Source organism: Caenorhabditis briggsae, assembly GCF_000004555.2.
Source record: "Caenorhabditis briggsae complete genome, chrI, whole genome shotgun sequence".
NCBI lineage: Eukaryota > Metazoa > Nematoda > Chromadorea > Rhabditida > Rhabditidae > Caenorhabditis > Caenorhabditis briggsae.
The window spans coordinates 15,138,500-15,155,777 of record NC_013489.2 but is presented as its reverse complement, the minus strand read 5'-3'; the positions used below and the strand labels follow the sequence as shown (position 1 = coordinate 15,155,777).

At 38.9% G+C, this 17,278-nt stretch overlaps 5 protein-coding genes across 5 annotated transcripts; 2 read left to right on the top strand and 3 right to left on the bottom strand.

The window, feature by feature from the left end:
• Nucleotides 1–1,135: 1,135 nt before the first annotated feature.
• On the top strand, nucleotides 1,136–3,382 carry Cbr-atg-4.1 (the record flags this gene model as incomplete). The annotated part of the gene is made up of 6 exons (XM_045241609.1): nucleotides 1,136–1,247; nucleotides 1,293–1,364; nucleotides 1,411–1,608; nucleotides 1,907–2,110; nucleotides 2,381–3,115; nucleotides 3,318–3,382. The coding sequence occupies 6 exons, from the start codon at nucleotides 1,136–1,138 to the stop codon at nucleotides 3,380–3,382; spliced, it is 1,386 nt and encodes a 461-aa protein (XP_045096850.1).
• Nucleotides 3,383–6,146: 2,764 nt separating this feature from the next.
• On the top strand, nucleotides 6,147–9,639 carry CBG19804 (the record flags this gene model as incomplete). Its single annotated transcript, XM_045241608.1, has 9 exons — nucleotides 6,147–6,344; nucleotides 6,390–6,560; nucleotides 6,648–6,743; nucleotides 7,267–7,377; nucleotides 7,409–7,633; nucleotides 7,675–8,090; nucleotides 8,135–8,682; nucleotides 9,198–9,203; nucleotides 9,509–9,639. 9 exons carry the CDS (start codon nucleotides 6,147–6,149, stop codon nucleotides 9,637–9,639), a joined length of 1,902 nt encoding a protein of 633 aa, XP_045096851.1.
• A 310-nt stretch (nucleotides 9,640–9,949) lies between these two features.
• Cbr-ero-1 lies at nucleotides 9,950–13,931 on the bottom strand (the record flags this gene model as incomplete). Its single annotated transcript, XM_045241607.1, has 7 exons — nucleotides 9,950–10,103; nucleotides 11,001–11,508; nucleotides 11,559–11,651; nucleotides 12,435–12,484; nucleotides 12,531–12,651; nucleotides 13,304–13,673; nucleotides 13,722–13,931. 7 exons carry the CDS (start codon nucleotides 13,929–13,931, stop codon nucleotides 9,950–9,952), a joined length of 1,506 nt encoding a protein of 501 aa, XP_045096852.1.
• Nucleotides 13,932–15,077: 1,146 nt separating this feature from the next.
• On the bottom strand, nucleotides 15,078–15,441 carry CBG25429 (the record flags this gene model as incomplete). The annotated part of the gene is made up of 2 exons (XM_045241606.1): nucleotides 15,078–15,326; nucleotides 15,373–15,441. The coding sequence occupies 2 exons, from the start codon at nucleotides 15,439–15,441 to the stop codon at nucleotides 15,078–15,080; spliced, it is 318 nt and encodes a 105-aa protein (XP_045100261.1).
• Nucleotides 15,442–15,936: 495 nt separating this feature from the next.
• Nucleotides 15,937–16,929, bottom strand: CBG19800 (the record flags this gene model as incomplete). Its single annotated transcript, XM_002640685.1, has 3 exons — nucleotides 15,937–16,257; nucleotides 16,309–16,593; nucleotides 16,891–16,929. 3 exons carry the CDS (start codon nucleotides 16,927–16,929, stop codon nucleotides 15,937–15,939), a joined length of 645 nt encoding a protein of 214 aa, XP_002640731.1.
• Nucleotides 16,930–17,278: the final 349 nt, after the last annotated feature.

Genomic DNA, 17,278 nt, shown 5'->3' with positions numbered 1-17,278 from the left:
GGAGCACAGTAGAGCTTTGAGCTCAATTACCGTAAAACCTCTAATAGAACGACACCCGGATCNTCCACTTTGAGCCTATATATCTCATTTTCTGCAAAAGATATCAAAAAGTGGCTAACTAGTAAAATGTTGCTGATATCCTGATAAACATTTTACTAGTTAACCACTTTTTGATACCTTTCAAAAGAAGTGAGATATATAGGCTCAAAGTGGACGTTCCGGGTGTCGTTCTATTAGAGGTTTTACGGTATATCAGTTCTTATGAGAGATATCAAAAAGCTGTCAACTAATAAAATATTAATCATGATATCAGCAATATTTTATCAATTGATCAATTTTTCATATCTCTCATAGGAACCGAGTTAATTGAGCTCAAAGTAAACATATAAGGTTCTATTAAAGGGGGACAGGAGATTTTTCGTAGTTTTTTTGTAGCTAGAGTATGCATTCTACCGTCACGGTGTACAACGCTTAATGTCACTGTGCGTACAGCTGTCGTCCTCGCCTTTATGTATGCAATCGGGCAGCGGCTTTTTCTTTGCACGCGTAGCTCAGTTGGTAGCGGCGCTGCACCCTCAATCATCGCCCTCACAAGTTCAACTCCTCGAGGGGCATCTTTGAACGGAATTTCGAGAACATTATTTTTTCATGTCCCCCCACTTTTAAAACAGCGATCCCAGCTTTTGAGATAAGCGTCTTCATCAAACTCGAGATTTGATATTACCTGGAACAAAGCGGTTTCAATTATAAACAATTCAAACCTTAAAATTAGTGATATTTCATAACACAGTATAAATTTTTACAAAACGTTTCTTTCCCTCCTTGATTCAACGGAAATACATAAAGATTGAAGGAATCCAATATCGAGTATTCCTCATTTGCAAGGACCCAATAGACCTGCAATTACCCCAGCCCACTTATCTATTGCCCCCCCCCCCCCGTCCGTCATTGCTCATCTTTCATATTTCCCTCCACTCATTCCGCAAACACCATCCATTGTGCCCTCCCTTCCTCTGTCCCCCGCTGACATATGCTATCGATTTTCCCGTTGGCCGTAGAGAAATTTCATCAAATTTTGAATTTATATTTGGAACCTTTGGAACTAAAGAGTGGAGAAGTTCAACAAGGAGTCGGCATGGTTGAGACGTCGCTGACTTCGGAACCTCCGTTCTGTGACACTTTCGAGAGAATCTCAATTGATACATTTCCAATTTGGGCACTTGGAAAAGAGATTAGCAAGGAAGATGGTGAGTCGGTTTTTGGTATTTTTCAAAAGTTCCAAATTTCTTCAGGTATTGACGCAATGAAAAAATACATGACTTCTCGATTCTGGTTCACCTACAGAAGAAATTTCTCGCCAATCGGTAAGACAATTGGTAAGAACTTCATACCAATTTTTGGTTTTTGCAGGCGGCACCGGACCAAGTACCGATCAATATTGGGGATGTATGCTCCGATGTGCTCAGATGCTATTGGGAGAGGTCTTGCTACGTCGTCACATTGGAAGACACTTTGAGTGGGATATTGAGAAGACGTCTGACGTTTATGAGAAGATTCTACAAATGTTCTTTGATGAAAAGGATGCGTTGTACTCCATTCATCAGATTGGTAAGTGTTACTTTTTTCCTATCAAAGATATGAAAAGTTTGTCAACTGATAAATTGTTTATCATAAATTCATAAACGTTTTGTCAGTTTTCACATTTTTGGTATCTTTCCCGGGAATCGAGATAATTGAGCTCAAACTTGACAGTATGGGTGCCCTTCTATTACAGGTTTTCTAAGGTTTCCAACGATGTTTAGTTCAAAAATGTTGGTATTTTATTTGTGTTTTAAAGTGTTTAAGTCCTATATAGTGACGCTAGTTAATCATATAAGACAGACTACAAACCATCCCCAATTTTCAGCCCAAATGGGAGTCAGTGAAGGGAAAGAAGTGTCGGAATGGTTCGGACCCAACACTGCCGCCCAGGTAATCAAGAAATTGACAATTTTCGATGACTGGTCCAATATCGCAGTCCACGTGGCATTGGACAACATTCTGGTGAAACAAGACGCCTTAACCATGGCCACCACGTATCCCAGTGAAGATGCTGTTAAGCTTATTATGGGTGAGTTTGGCTTTAAAAGCTGATAGAATTTCTAGTTCGTACTTGAATCAATTCTGAAGAACTGATTATCTCAAAAGCGACTTTTGATTTCAAAAATAACAATTCTGAAGGAAGTTATGACAATTCGAAGTTGGTGTCCTAGAATTTCATTTCTATGCCACCAAACTCTGATTGCCGTAACTTGGCATAAAATTGACATTTTTGGAATCTAAAAAAAACCATATTATATGCATGAATCTTGACTACTTTAAATAAACTATTGAATTTCAGAAAACGGACTAGTTGAGAAGCATTATACCTCTACCGTCCCAGCCAATGGAACCGAATGGCGACCGCTTCTCCTAATGATTCCACTTCGTCTCGGCCTAACTTCCATCAATTCGTGCTACCTTTCAGCCATTCAAGAATTCTTCAAACTTCCCCAATGCGTTGGTATCATTGGCGGTAAACCAAATCTTGCCCATTACTTCGTTGGAATCGCCGGAACAAAACTATTCTATTTGGATCCACATCATTGTCGTCCGAAGACTTCAAAGTTTTTCGTTGAGAAGGAACAACAACAACAATCATCTGGAGATTCGACACCAGAGAAAGTGGAGAAAATCGATGATAATGGGTTCCACGAGTTGGAAGACTTGGAACCATTACCATCGCAAACTTCTGACGTCTACACGAAAATGAATGACTCCACGTATCACTGTCAAATGATGCAATGGATGGAGTATGACAGCATTGATCCCTCATTGGCTCTTGCTCTTTTCTGCGAGACTCGCGAGGAATTCGAAAATCTCTGTGACGAACTTCAGAAGACCACCTTGACGGCTTCGAATCCTCCGATGTTTGAATTTTTGGAGAAACGTCCGAAATATCTTCCAAAGTTTGAGCCATATACTGGAGTTAGTATGAAAATCGAGATGAAGGAGTTTGATGATATTGGAGCGGCAAATTCGAAAATCGACGAAGATTTTGAGGTGTTGGATGTGTCGGTAGAAGACGCGGAGACTGGTGCGGAGGCTGATGACGTGGCTGAAGACGGGGATTCTGAAATTGTTGAACCATAACTTTTTTGCCTTATTTTCTTTTCTTTAATTTCCATTTTCATGCTGGTCACCTAATTATGTGAATATGTATTCTGAATTCATTTGTAACTATGTACATGTAAGAATGAGCAATAAATTATATATTTCAATACCTTAACTGTTAAAAGAGTCCGGGATTCCGCAATTTTTGAGCCGAAGAATATCAAAAAAGTTCCAGGAAATTGGGAAATGAGCTGAAACCAAAATTTCGAAAAATTGCGATTCAGAAACTTTCTCTAAAATTTTGAAATTTACACATTTTGAGTTCACTGTTCTTTTCAGCATGCCATGAGCTTCAAAACGAGCCTAAACGCGGTAAGGCTCAGTAAGACACATTCCAAGACTTCCAGGACCATTTTCCGGCACATAATTCGGAGGGTACAAGAGGATACAAAGTGGTTCGGGGGTACAAATTAAGTATTGCTAGATATTTTGTACCCACGAATTGAAGATTTTGTACCCTTAAATTGCTTTGTATCCCAATGACCCCAAAATTTTTGTACCCTCCGAATCATGTGCCCCATTTTCCAGATTGGCTTGAGGATCAAAAAAACGGAACCCCACCATTCAGGAGGCCATTTTTCTAAACAAGCATTTTTTAAAACAAACATTGTTCCTAAAAATGTTTATATTCGAGGTCTCACGAGCTTTTTTTGTGGATCACAAAGCATTTTTAGTAGCCAGATGTTCCTATTTTTCTGGTCAACTTTTCATCCTCTTCTCCTTTCAATTCAACAAATGAAAATTAGTTTTTGAATGAAAGTCTGAAATTCTATTCGTTCCTTCTCTTTTCAAGTGTCACTAACAAGTGGACACAAGAATGCAAAAAAATCAGGAACCAGTTTTCCGGACGAATCTAAAGTAGAAAGTGAACAAAAAAAAAGAGTTCTGGGAGTATAAAAGTCGTTAACAGGTTGCAAACTTTAAAGTAGTCACTGTAGAAATTATAACTCCGTAAATTTTTGGTAGGACGTCAGACTATGAGAAAGGAATTTAATGTTTTCAAAGTCTAGGTTACTGTAAACACTCTAATAGAACCCCCTTTAAACCGTCTACTTCTCATGTATCTCAGTTCCTGTGAAAGATATCAAAAAATGGTCAACTAACAAAATGATAATAATTTCGCGATTAACATTTTATCAGTTGATTACTTTCTGATATGTTTCACTGGGACAGAGATAAATTGGCTCAAAGTTAAAAATTAGGGATGGCGTTCTGTTAGAGTCTTCAAGACAGGTCTGCTGAAAATTAGGTTCTCGAAATGGAAATTCTACACAGATTTTTGTACTAAAAGGTACGAGAATTTGTTTTTCAAACTGTTCCAAAACCACTCCCCATAACCATTTGAATAATCTCTCTCCTTTATGATCCCATTACCCCAACCCAAATAACATAATGTTCCTTCAATTCCTCCCCATGTGTCAGGGGTTGACCCGTGTTATCTAATCCTACTGGTTTCACTTGTTACTGCATAATGCAACAATTTCCTTCCCTCCACGGTCTCTCTCTCTCTCTCTACCTAAAACACATTTGTCTAATCTTCTACCATGTTCCTTCTTTTTGTTGTATTTCTTTTTAGAAATTTTTATTACAACAAATGGAAAAGGATAGATCTATAAAATGAATAGTACATATTTTATGGACATTTTGTCCTATTCTTCGATGTTTTAAAACAATTGACCTGTTTTATTATGGAAAAGTACTATGTTCTTTGCGTTGTCTTATACTTATTGGAACATTCTTGGTGTTATCCTGTAAAAACACGCTGTCTAGTTTCAACTGATTTCTCTCGATTTTTGTGAAAAATTTGCAATATTATGATAACCAATTGACAGCTTTCTTAAATCTTTAACAGGAATTGAGATAAATTGGCTCAAAGTTAAAAGTTAGGGGGCTCTTCTGATCGAGTATTTCTAGAAGCACTTTCAGAAACCCTAGCTCTCTTCTATGTTTTCATTAGTGCCAATATCAACTTTTTAATGATAGTTGTATTGGCACCACTCAAGACATTGTTTGCCAATTGCCTTAATTATGTTTGCCCCCAACCTACCCCACCTCTGCCAACACACATTCCTTTGGGAACAGTTATGTCTAAACTGTTGGGGTTAACTTGTACTATGGAGCTAACCTAGGTACACCATATCTTCCTCCAATTTTCACTCTCCTTTCAAAAGGTGATAAATAATTCTCCGATCTTCTTCTCTCTCAAAATTGTCTTGTCTTCATTCCCTCCCACCGGTCACTTTCTCTTGTCCTAATTATCCTTTCATTTCTTCCCACACAACAACATCATCTGGGGTGTTCTTACTCTCTTGATGACCCACAGATCATTTTCTCACTGTTTCTTATCAGTTCTGAACTTGAAAGTTAGAAGCAGGTTACCGTAAACCTATCCTCGCCCTCTGCTCAATTATCTTTGTTACTATATAAGGTAGCAAAGATCTGCCAACTGGTAAAATGTTTGTCATGATATAAGAAGTGTTTGGTCAGTTGACACATTTTTGATACCTCAAATAGGAACCAAGATAATTGAGCTCAAAGAGTTTGTGTCCAATCTGGTACAGTACCAATATTTCAACTTTAGCAGTCTGTCTAAAAATTAGTCAGCACTTTATGAAATGTTTTGAAAATATGCTTCATTTTGTAATGCTTCATTTTTGTAGTATACACTTTTTGTACAAATGCATCCTAAAACTACCGTAAATCCCACAATAGAAAGACCCCCTATCTTTCAACTTTAAGCCAATTTACCTCGGTTCCTGTCAAAGATATAAAAAAGTTGTCAACTGAGAAAGTGTTTGCCGTAATATCACAAACATTTTATCAATTGACACATTTTTGATATTTCACATAGGAGCCAAGATAATTGAGCTTAAACTTGACAGTATGGGTGCTCTTCTATTGCAGGCGTTTGTTGAAATTCTTCATTACAGTTTTCTACTGTAACTTTTTTCAGAATGATTCCCAGACTCTGGGATTTGCTAATCCTTCTTCTGACAACATCCCTAGCCAACTGCCTCCTCCATGTTCAGAAAAATGAAATCCGAACTTTTGACTCGCTAGACGGTCTATGGACATTTGTAAGAGAACCACATAACGGAGGAGATATTGGTATAGGGAATCAGTGGAATACGCTGGATTTGGACAAGTTTCCGGTTTGTTCTATATTTCAATTTTTGCTGAATTCCTTTTTGTTTTAGAACGCCACAGTGATGCCTGTGCCAAGTGCGTATAACGACATTGGCACTGGCAGTGAACTTCGAGATCATATCGGATGGGTTTGGTACGAGAAGAAGGAGTTTGTTCCGTTGAGAGATCGAAACATGAGACATGTGTTGAGATTCGCATCTGTTAACTATTTTGCTGTTGTTGTGAGTATGCTATGTGATTTTTAATGGTTATGATATTAGAAGTCTTGGTCGTTGGTCATCAGAAATATTATTCCCTTATTTTTCCAGTACGTCAACTCTGAAAAAGTCACATCTCATACTGGAGGTCACTTGCCATTCGAGGTCGATGTTTCGTCGCAAATCAAGTTTGGAGCTGAGAACAAGGTATGTTATATTGTGACGTGGTGGCCTAACTTTTGCGAGTTGGGTTTTCTAGGCCACCTCTTTTTTAGCCTAGAATATGTCTCATATTCATTTGGTATGTTTTCTAGGTCATTTTAACGTGTTGGCCTAGAAAACTCAACTTGCAAAAGTTAGGCCACTATGGTAAATGACCTAGGAAACACACTAGGGGCATCTTAGGCTTGTTCTAGGCCATTTTTACGTGGTGGCCTAACTTTTGCGAGTTGGGTTTTCTAGACCACCACCTTTGTTGGCCTAGAATTGGTCTCATAGTCGCCTGGTGTGTATTCTAGGTAATTTAAACGTGATGGCCTAGGAAACTCAACTTGCGAAGATTAGGCCACCATGGTAAATGACCTAAAAACACACTAGGGGCATCTTAGGCTTGTTCTAGGCCATTTTAACTTGATGACCTAGAAAACTCGACTTGAAAAAGTTAGGCCACCCCATTAAAATGTATTCGTTTCAAAAAACTCCTCCACACTGATAAGAAGTTATATTTCAGTTCACCGTAGCCGTCAATAACACTTTATCATGGTCGACAATCCCACAGGGAGATTTCAACTATCAAAAATTGGCCCAGCGAAATATCAGTGGACGAATCGTAAGCCCAATGGTCAACCACCCCCTAGAATCCCCGTTTCCAGCTCTCTCGCCTCCCTGACGGCGCTGTCAAGAACGTTGGAAACTTTGACTTCTTCAACTACGCAGGAATTCTAAGAACCGTTCAACTGGTCAAAATCCCATCGATCCATATCCAAAACATCAATATTGTAGCAGATCACACGGGGTCTTTCTTCTTTGAGACTGCTGCAAACAACTTGGATGGGATTCAGGTGGAAGTGAAGATGTTCGATGGAGACAGTAATCAAGTGAGTCAGTGCTTTTTTCAAGATCAAGTTCTTTATTTTAGGTGTTCACTACAAATCAAACCAAGACAGAGGGGAAACTGGAAAATGCAAAGCTATGGTGGCCACGTGGAATGGGAGATCCTAACTTGTACACCCTGGAAGTCTCCTTGATATCCGATGGAGAGCTAGTAGACATTTATCGGGAAACGTTCGGATTCAGAACTGTCACCTGGTCTGACTCCCAAATCTTCATAAATTCCAAACCATTCTATTGTCTTGGCTTCGGAATGCATGAAGATTTTGAATTGATCGGGAGAGGATTCAATCAAGCAGTTATGACAAAAGATTTGAACCTTTTGGAGTGGATGGGTGGAAATTGCTATCGAACTACACATTATCCATACTCAGAGGAGCGAATGTTCGAGAACGACCGACGTGGAATAGCAGTGATTGTGGAGACACCAGCTGTTGGGTTGAAGTAGGTCATCAAAGATGTTCTTAAAACTTGAATAGTGTTTCCAGAGGATTCTCAAAAGCCAATAACAACTTGCACATTAAGATGCTCACCGACATGATTGACAGGGATAAGAATCATCCATCTGTGTTTGCGTGGTCTCTAGCCAATGAACCTGTGACTAGTAAAAAAGAAAGTAGAGCTTACTTCAAGACCCTTGTGGACACCGCCCATGGTATCGACCGTACTCGTCCAGTGACAACTGTCTACGGACCAACCAACTTTGATAACGATGAAACTGCAGACCTAATGGATTTCATTTGTGTCAACAGATACTACGGATGGTACATTGATATGGGGTACATTCCGTGGATCAATCAGAGTGTCTACTGGGACATCTCCCTTTGGCGGGAGACTTTCCATAAGCCAATCATTGTGACAGAGTATGGAGCGGATAGTATTCCGGGGCTGAATCAAGAGCCATCTGTTGACTTCTCGGAGCAATACCAAAATGAGGTCATTCAGGAGACCCATCACGCGTTTGACGCATTACACAAAGATCATACGATTACCGGAGAGATGATTTGGAATTTCGCAGATTTTATGACTGGAATGAGTGAGTTTTTTGTTATGGATATTGATCAAGTCTAATTTCAATGCGCGCTTTTTTTTCAGCAGAGCGCGGTTGCGCGGCGCCAAAATTCAAAAAATTTTACAGAAAATCCGGTTTTCAGCGAATTTTTTTTGTATTATCGTCATTTTTTCAACTTTTCGTCCATACAAAGTGTTTTTCAGACTAAAAACATATGTTAAGTGAAAAATGAGCTAAAACGCTGGTCTAATTTTTCCGAAAATTCGACGGTGGGCGGAGTCCGGTCTCGAAATTCTCAAAGGTGCATTTGAAGGAGTATGCATTTTTCGTAATTATTATATTTTCTGGCCTTTTTTCGATTTTTCGACGAATTTCGTAGATTTTCGATGATTTTAAGTGTTTTCGTGTATTTCTTTGCGATTTGTCGGAACTTTGTGAAAAGAAAGTAGTTCAAAATCGATAAATTTCATTGAAAATTTGAAAAAAAGAGGCCAGAAAATAATTACAAAAATAAATGCTCTTTCAAATGCACCTTTAAGGATTTCGCCCCCAGACCTAAGCTCCGCCCACCGCGCAATAAAATAAGACCATTGTATTAGCTCATTTTTCACTTAACATGTGTTTTTAGTCTGAAAAACACTTTGTATGGACGAAAAGTTGAAAAATGGCAAAAATCAGAAAATTCGGTGAAACCAGTTTTTTAAATTTCGGCGCCGCGCAACCGCGCTCAGTCGAACAAAACGCTTGCAGCTCAGATTCTCAAATGGGGAGAATTTTCTAAACATTTTAGAATTTACAATTGATTATTATTATTCTTCTTCAAAGGATGTTCAAGTTCTATGATTTTCAGCCACCACTCGAGCCGTCGGAAATCACAAAGGCGTGTTCACCAGATCTCGTCAAGCCAAAATCGCCGCCTACACTCTTCGAAATCGATATCTAAAACGTTTCGATCAAACCCAATTGGAAATTTGGGATTAACCTGAAAATCGTCCTTCAAATTCTTAGCCATTGTCTCTCTCCTGTAAAGCTTTATATCCTACTGTATTTTTTCCCAAGAAGCGGGCGCCATTTCTAATAAAGATGAGCAATCTAGATTTTCTAGTTTATTGCATTAATAAAACACTCAAGTATGTACAATCAAAAAATAAATATGACCCATATCAGCAAAAAGAAGAACGCAGGAGACATGAAATGAACAACATTCGGGAAGTGAAAAAAAAGAAAAGAAACAAGCTAACTGTTTTGGCAAAAGAAGAGAAATAGACTATTCATTATGACGAGGTAACTACTATAAATCAACTTTTTTGGAATTTTTTCGAGAATCCTTCGATTTCGATGTTTGTTGTTGCCCTTCTGGATACATATCTTTTCGGAAATTGTCAACCTCCATGATACTTGAAGAGTAGCGTCCGAAACTTTGAAGAAGTGCTACCACCTCGTTTCTGAAAAATTCAACTTAGTGGACTAACTTTTTCAAGTTGAGTTTTCTAGGCCCCCCAAGTTTCATGGCCTAGAAACGACCTGATATTTACCTTGCGTGTTTTCTAGGTCAATTTAAGGTGGTGGCCTAACTTTTATAAGTTGAGTTTTCTAGGTCATTTTCCATGGTGGCATTTTCCCACCAGGTACATTTCTTAGAACATTGTAACATGGTGGCCTAACTTTTGCAGGCCGATTTTTCTAGGCCACGACGTATAAATAACCTAGAAAATGCCGCAGGGACCTGTCAGGATGTTTCTAGGTCATCGGAACGTGGTGGCCTAGAAAACTCAACTTGCAAAAATTGGGCCATCATGTTAAGATGACTCAGAAAACACACTAGGCTTGTTAGGCTATTCCAACATGGTGGCCTAACTTTCACAAGTTGAATTTTCTAGGCCATTAAGTTTTGTTGTCTAGAAATTACCAGATATTTACCTTGCGTGTTTTCTAGGTCATTTTAACGTGGTGGCCTAAAAAACTCAACTTGCAAAAGTTAGGCCATCATTTTAAGGTGGCTCAGAAAACACACCAGGGGCTTGTCAGGCTATTCCAAGATAATGGCCTAACTTTCTCAATATGATTTTTCTAGGCCACCAAATTTTATGGTTTAGAAATAACCGAATATTCACGTGATGAGCTTCCTAGACTATTTTTACATGATGGCCTAACTTCTGCAAGTTGATTTTTCTAGGCCACGACGTATAAATGACCTAGAAAACGCGGCAGGGACATGTCATGCTGTTTCTAGGTCAATTTAAAGTGGTGGCCTAGAAAACTCAACTTGCAAATGTTAGGTCACCATGATAAAACGGCCTAGAACGCATTGAGTCTATTTTTGAACTTTTTTTCCCTCTTACCTAGTCAATTGGAACCTGGACGAGTCTTGTTTATAATGTGAATGTGGTAGATCAGAAAACAAGATCTTCAGAGCTGTTCCCATTCCATGCGTTTGAACTTTTCCCCACAGTCGACACTTATCACATTCCACACAATCCATAATTCTCGAGATATTCACGAAATGCGATCTGAATTCTTCACGAAGCGCTCTGGCGTGTGACTCGACTCCAGTGAACATCTCAGATTCATCAAAGTGATCAGGATAGGCTCGAATCTCCTCGAGCAACTCTTCCACAGCTTTCCGCGTCTCCGCATCCTCCTGATCGTTTCCAGTGTAGAAGAGCTCGTTTTGCAGGTATGGCGCCGCTTTGAGAAGTGCACGAAGCTCCAGAAGATAGATGAAATAGACATTTCGAAGGCGTTGAGGTCCTTCCCACGACCATTTCGTTCCAAATCGTCCCGCAAACATTTCGGTGTTACGGAACCAAGTTCCCATTTGTGATCCGAATTGACCAAGGGATGGTGGTGCTGAAAATCTTATGTTTTATGTCTGAATCTTCGTCCGGATGTCTTCTTACGTGGCTTATAGTTATACGCTGCAATTGAGATGGTAATAGCCGAGTGGAGTCCGGAAATCAATCTATAGAATACTCGCTTCTCGAGGCACATTCCTGAAAAACTCATTTTTATTTAATTTTGGAAAAAAAGGAATCCCCCAAATAGAGAAAAACACAAGGAAAATAGTGTGAAGCTTGCTTTCCCAGAGACCCCCACATTGACTACATTAGTGCTTGTAACTTCATACTTGCGACCGGGCCTTTGCCGGGCCTTCGCGGAATCTGCCATAGTTTCTTTTAGAATCAATATGTTTAGACCAACTAAATTAGATATGATAGAACTCGACGAGTGCTACAAAATTATATTATTTGGAGAATTGTGTCTTGTCTATGAACAAAGTTATAAGGAAAAAAACAGAGACCCGGCCAATTTTTGACTGGTAACTTTGTTCATAGACACGACACAGTTCTCTAAATAGTATATTTTCGTAGTACTTTGCCGAAATCTATCATATCTAATTTAGTTGGTCTGAAAGTATTGATTCAAAAAGAAACTATGACAGATCCCGCGAAGGGCCCGGCAAAGGCGCAGTCGCAAGTATGTGTAAATAACTTGAATCTGAATATTCCAAATTCAGATACCCAAAGCGTATGATGTGAGTAAAAAGGACACAAAAGGACCATATAGAGAGACACGTAGCAAAAAGAGAAACAAGGTGTTAACAAGAGGATAGAGAGAGAGAGAGAGAGAGAGTTCAAATGAATTCCTTCACCAGTAGTAATCAGTTGTAAGGGGAGACAACGTACCTTCTGAATAATTATTATTTATTAGTGTTGGACATTTAGGTTATATAATCTCGAAAAAATCTTTAAAAATTTCGATATTTCAAAACTCACCAAAATTGCTAGGATTCGTCAAAAAGTTCTTGTCAAACTTGGGGTCCGGTCTATAAGAAATTGGATTATTCCAAAATTTATGATTTCTTTCCCCACTTAAAACAATTCTCCTCGTAGATACTCTTCCACACTCGTTGCGGCGATTTTCCAGCGTATCCTGTGTATCGTTCCGGGTTCTTCGACAGGTCCACATAGTGCATTCCGTCGGATTCGTCATCTGGAATTTTTTTTTGTCAAATTTTGTGTGGTTGGTGTATACAATAGAAGAGGGGGGGGGGGGTAGGCGTCAAATATCATATATATTGTGTATATCGAAAATTAAACAATATGTGGTGGTGATGATAATGGCGATGGGCAGGTGGACAAATATACAAAATTATTTTTGTGAGGAATTCGAAAGCACTTATTTTTGGAATTCACTACAAATTACACATGATATGGTAATCTTACTTATATATAAAACGACACGCGTATGTCTGTCCCGGAGTCAGGCTGTCAAAAATTAGATTAACTCGCGTCGAAGGCGCACCAGCTTGCTGGTTGAAGATCAAATGCCTAATTTTTCAGCTCAAAAATAGAATATGCGAAAACATTTTCCACGTGAAATGAGAACTGAAAATAGTATGACGTGGCAAAAATTTAATTTCTTAAAAATACGATTTTTTCCGTGAAAGAAAATATGTTGAAAATTTTATGACGTGGCAGAAATTAAAGTTTTAAAAAATAAAAATTTTATGACGTGGCAAGAATCGAGTATTGGAAATGAAGAATTTTCGACGTGAAAAAAACAGAATTGAACATTTTATGACGTGGCAAAAATCAAATTTTGCACATAACTTAATTTTTCTCGCTTTGAAAAAAAAGCTCACCCTCTATCTCACAAAACTTGTCTTCCAGACCATCGTCATGATGATCCATTGCATCCAACTGTCGTTTCTCATCATCCTTCAACGTCCGATCCATCGGATCGATATTGTTTCCAGCATCGGCACACTTTTCCGTCGTCTCCTCCTTGACCTCTTCTTTGGCCTCCTCCTGAACAACAGTGAGGGTTGTCGTGTCGTTCCAGCGGTTGTTGTGATTCAGATTGCTCTCGTGTGAGCTTCGTCGTACCATGTTCACCGCGTTTCGCCGACGAAGACCAGCGGGCACCTCGTCATCGCAGAATGCGATACCGCACTGATTGGTGCCGCATTGTCGCTCATCCGCCCAGAATGGGCATGTCTTATCCATGTTTACCTAGAGAAATGCTATTGAAGATCTTTAAAATTTTTAAAAACAATTTACCTTATAAAACCGGAAGAAGTCTTTCTTGAGCAACTTTTGAACTTTTTCAAAAATCCGATCATTATTCAGTCTATCAATTGTACGCGTTTGTGAACAATCGCACGGCTCGACCGCCTCGTCGCCTTTACAAAAGCATAGGCGACCCGGTTCGAATTGTGCGCCGACTATTACTAATAGGACTAGAAGAAGTAGGAGTATAGGTTCTCTCATCCCTATAAAATAAAGGAATTTTGGTGTATACAGTAGTAGTTGGCTGGAATTCTGGAGTTTTGGGTCTTCTGCAGACAGAGACAAAGTTCACGTGGAATATGAAATAAAATCAAAACAAAAGGAGAAAGAGAAGCCTCTATACACGGATAGAAAAAGGGACACTTTTTCCGAGAGAGAGAGAGAAAAAGAGAGAAAGAGAAATATGGGGAACGAGGGCAAGTGTCCGGTATTTTCCGCCGTCGAGACTATGGAAGGGAGGGGTGCGGTGTATTGGCTTTTTTTCCGGCAGAAAATGCCGGAAAACTGGATGTGTGGATTTTGTGTGCTCGGTGAGCATAAATGCGGAAGAGGGAGGTGTTTTTGTGATCAAATGATTATGAAACGTATAACTAATACATCAAAATGTGTAGAAAAACATATAAAGTCATGTAGCAACAAAGAAACCATTTTTCTGAATTTTTACTTTATATCTACATGAATCTACATAGATTTCGACAAATTTTAATAAATTAAAACACTTAATTTTTGATCGGAATCCCCCTTTAAAGCTAAATTAAGTTCCAATTAAATCAAATCTGTAATGCTTTACTGGAACCAATTTCTTGTTATTTCACTGAATTTTTCGTATTACAAATATTATGCTTAACATTGAACTATTTAGCAAATTCATTAATCAGGTCATAAGCTGAGAACTCTTGAATTAGAGTTTGCCCTAATTAACCGATTATTCAGAGTAATTTGGCTTGGTTTGAAGACCAGTTTTTCATTTTCCTAGCTATTAACTTTCCAACTTCAAATAAATGATTCAATTTTTTAAAATATTTTCCAAACCTTCAACTTTTCCCTTCTCCATTACTAAATCACAACAACCGCTGAAACGCTGAACGATGATTAGATTAGAAAGTATAATACAGTTTTTCAGTATCAAAACAGAAAAAGAGCAAAAAGAGCAAACAAGAACAGAGCGCACGACACAGAAAAAGGTAACGACTGATACAAATGCGCTCCATCGGCGGCAATTGTGAAATGGTTAAGGCGACGTTGCACATGCGAAAACGATGCTCACATGGAGAGAGAAAACTTTATTAGAGATCAAAAATGAGATTTTAAACAAAAAGAGGCAAAAGAAAGAGTAAGGGCTGAACTTCATCTTTCGGGTTCGCTTGACTTGGCCTTCTTTGGCGCTGGTCCCTCTTCCGGTGTATCGGGAATCTCGTCGATATCCTCTGTATGCTCTTCTGACGCCACCGATCGTTCAGCTTCTGACGGCATCTCTACTTCTGGCTCTCCGGTATCTCTTTGCTTGATTTTCTCCTTAATCTTGTCGTGTTCCGATAGCAATTGCCATTTTTGATTCTGTAGTGTCATTCGCACTTCCAACAGTACTGCTTCTTCCTGAAAGGAAATGTTGAGGAGATTGACATATTTGAGGAAAAATTACAGCTTTCAGCACTTCGAGTTGTTCTTCGATGAACTTTGAACGCGAGTATTGTTCGTTTTTCTTTTCCATTCTGGAAAAAAGTGTAGTTTGTAGTATTATCAATGTCTGCTTGTGAGAAAAACAAGGTTGAGGGCGAAATATCTCGTTAAATTGATATGAAAGACACAAGTGTGGAAACCACCGTACTTTGAGCATATTTCAAATATTATTTTCTCAATTTTTCGACGATTTTCATCATTTTTTCGATGTAATTCGGAAAAAAAAATCAATTCAAATGATGAAAATCATTTTAAAAACTGCGAAAAATGTCGAAAAATGGAGAAAATAGGAAAATAGTATATTTCGCTCTCAATCTTGTTTTTCTCACTTCAGACAGCAATATTATAAGGATTCAGTCATTCACGTGGCAACTGGCAGCAATACTTTATTATAGGTTCTGACCGGTAAAAGGCTGAAAAATGAGAAAAACATTGAATGGAACTTTTATTATAATTGGAATAGTGTTAAAGCAGATCACAATCAGGAGAAAGTTAGAAAACGGGAAATTCAGCGACAAGGAAAAAATCAATGATTCTTGTACTTCTCAATTCCGGCTGGGCTCATCACACAAATATGTCCCAAATCGCGGAATTTCTGGTTATAGTCCAGCCCGTAGCCGACGATGAACTTGTCCGGAATCTCAAACGCAACAAAGTCTTCTGGAACATCCACGTGTCTCTTGACACGTTTCGAAAGAAGAAGGGCTGTCCATGTCTTCTCAACACCGGTCTCCTTGAGAGTTGTGAGCAATTTGGCGAGGGTTCTTCCAGTATCCGAGATATCATCCACGACAAGAACACTCTTTCCTTTGAGCTCGTCCAAGTTCGATAGTCCCATGATTTGAATCTGGAAATTTTTGAAATTAAAGTTTTTTTTTCAAATTTAAACAGGTCCCACCTGTCCAGTGCTGCTCTGATCCTCGTAACTCTTCACACGAATGAAATCCACGGTCATCGGTTCGGTGCAAGCCGATCGGGCGTTCGTGAGCTCCTCGACTAGCGCAGTGAAGAATTTGTAGGAGCCTTTAAGGACGCAGAGAAGGGCAATCGGTTTGTTTCCGATTTCCGCATGGATATCCTTGGCGAGACGACGGACACGATCGCGGACGAGTCCTTCTGGAATGACGACGCCGGAGAGATCGCCTTGATAGCAGAGGGGAATGTCGAAGGCGTCCACTGGGAGCTGGAAAATGGGGTTTCTGTTGAAAACTTTAGGTTTTTCTCGGAAAAAATGGTCGCCGTCTGAGAAACTGTATGCGCCTTTAATAATATTTACTGTAGTAATTTATTGAAAAATCAAACAATTTTTTATGCGATTTTTTGCGATTTTTGACAGAAAAAAAATCAAAAATCGGAAATATAGGCCTACAAATAATTGAGAAATGCATGTTCCTTTAAATGCGCCTTTAAAGATTTCGCTCAGGATCAAAGCTGCGCCAATCGCAATTGCCACGTGGCACATTTTTTCAAACAAACTCACCTCAAAATCGTCAGGAATCACAGCGCGAACAGGTGCCATCGTTTTTTTTTTCGAAATCAATGAGAGAAATTCTGAATGACAAAAAAAATGAAGGGAATCTTTTAGGTAACCAGACGATATAATCTTCTCTCTTATCACTCCCTTCTTATCAACATAAAATATATAGGCATCAACGACGAAAGTCACGAACGTGTCAACGATAGATGTGTTGCATTCAGCGGGAGAGAGAGGATGATAAAAGGAAAAAATGGGAGAAAGAAAATGAGAGGTTTTATGATAAATTCAACAAAAAACGAACAAAAAACAAAGTGTTAACAGAAACAGCGGGCAAAAAGTGACTATATATGATTGAAAACACCAATTATCTAGATAATTATCATAATTATCT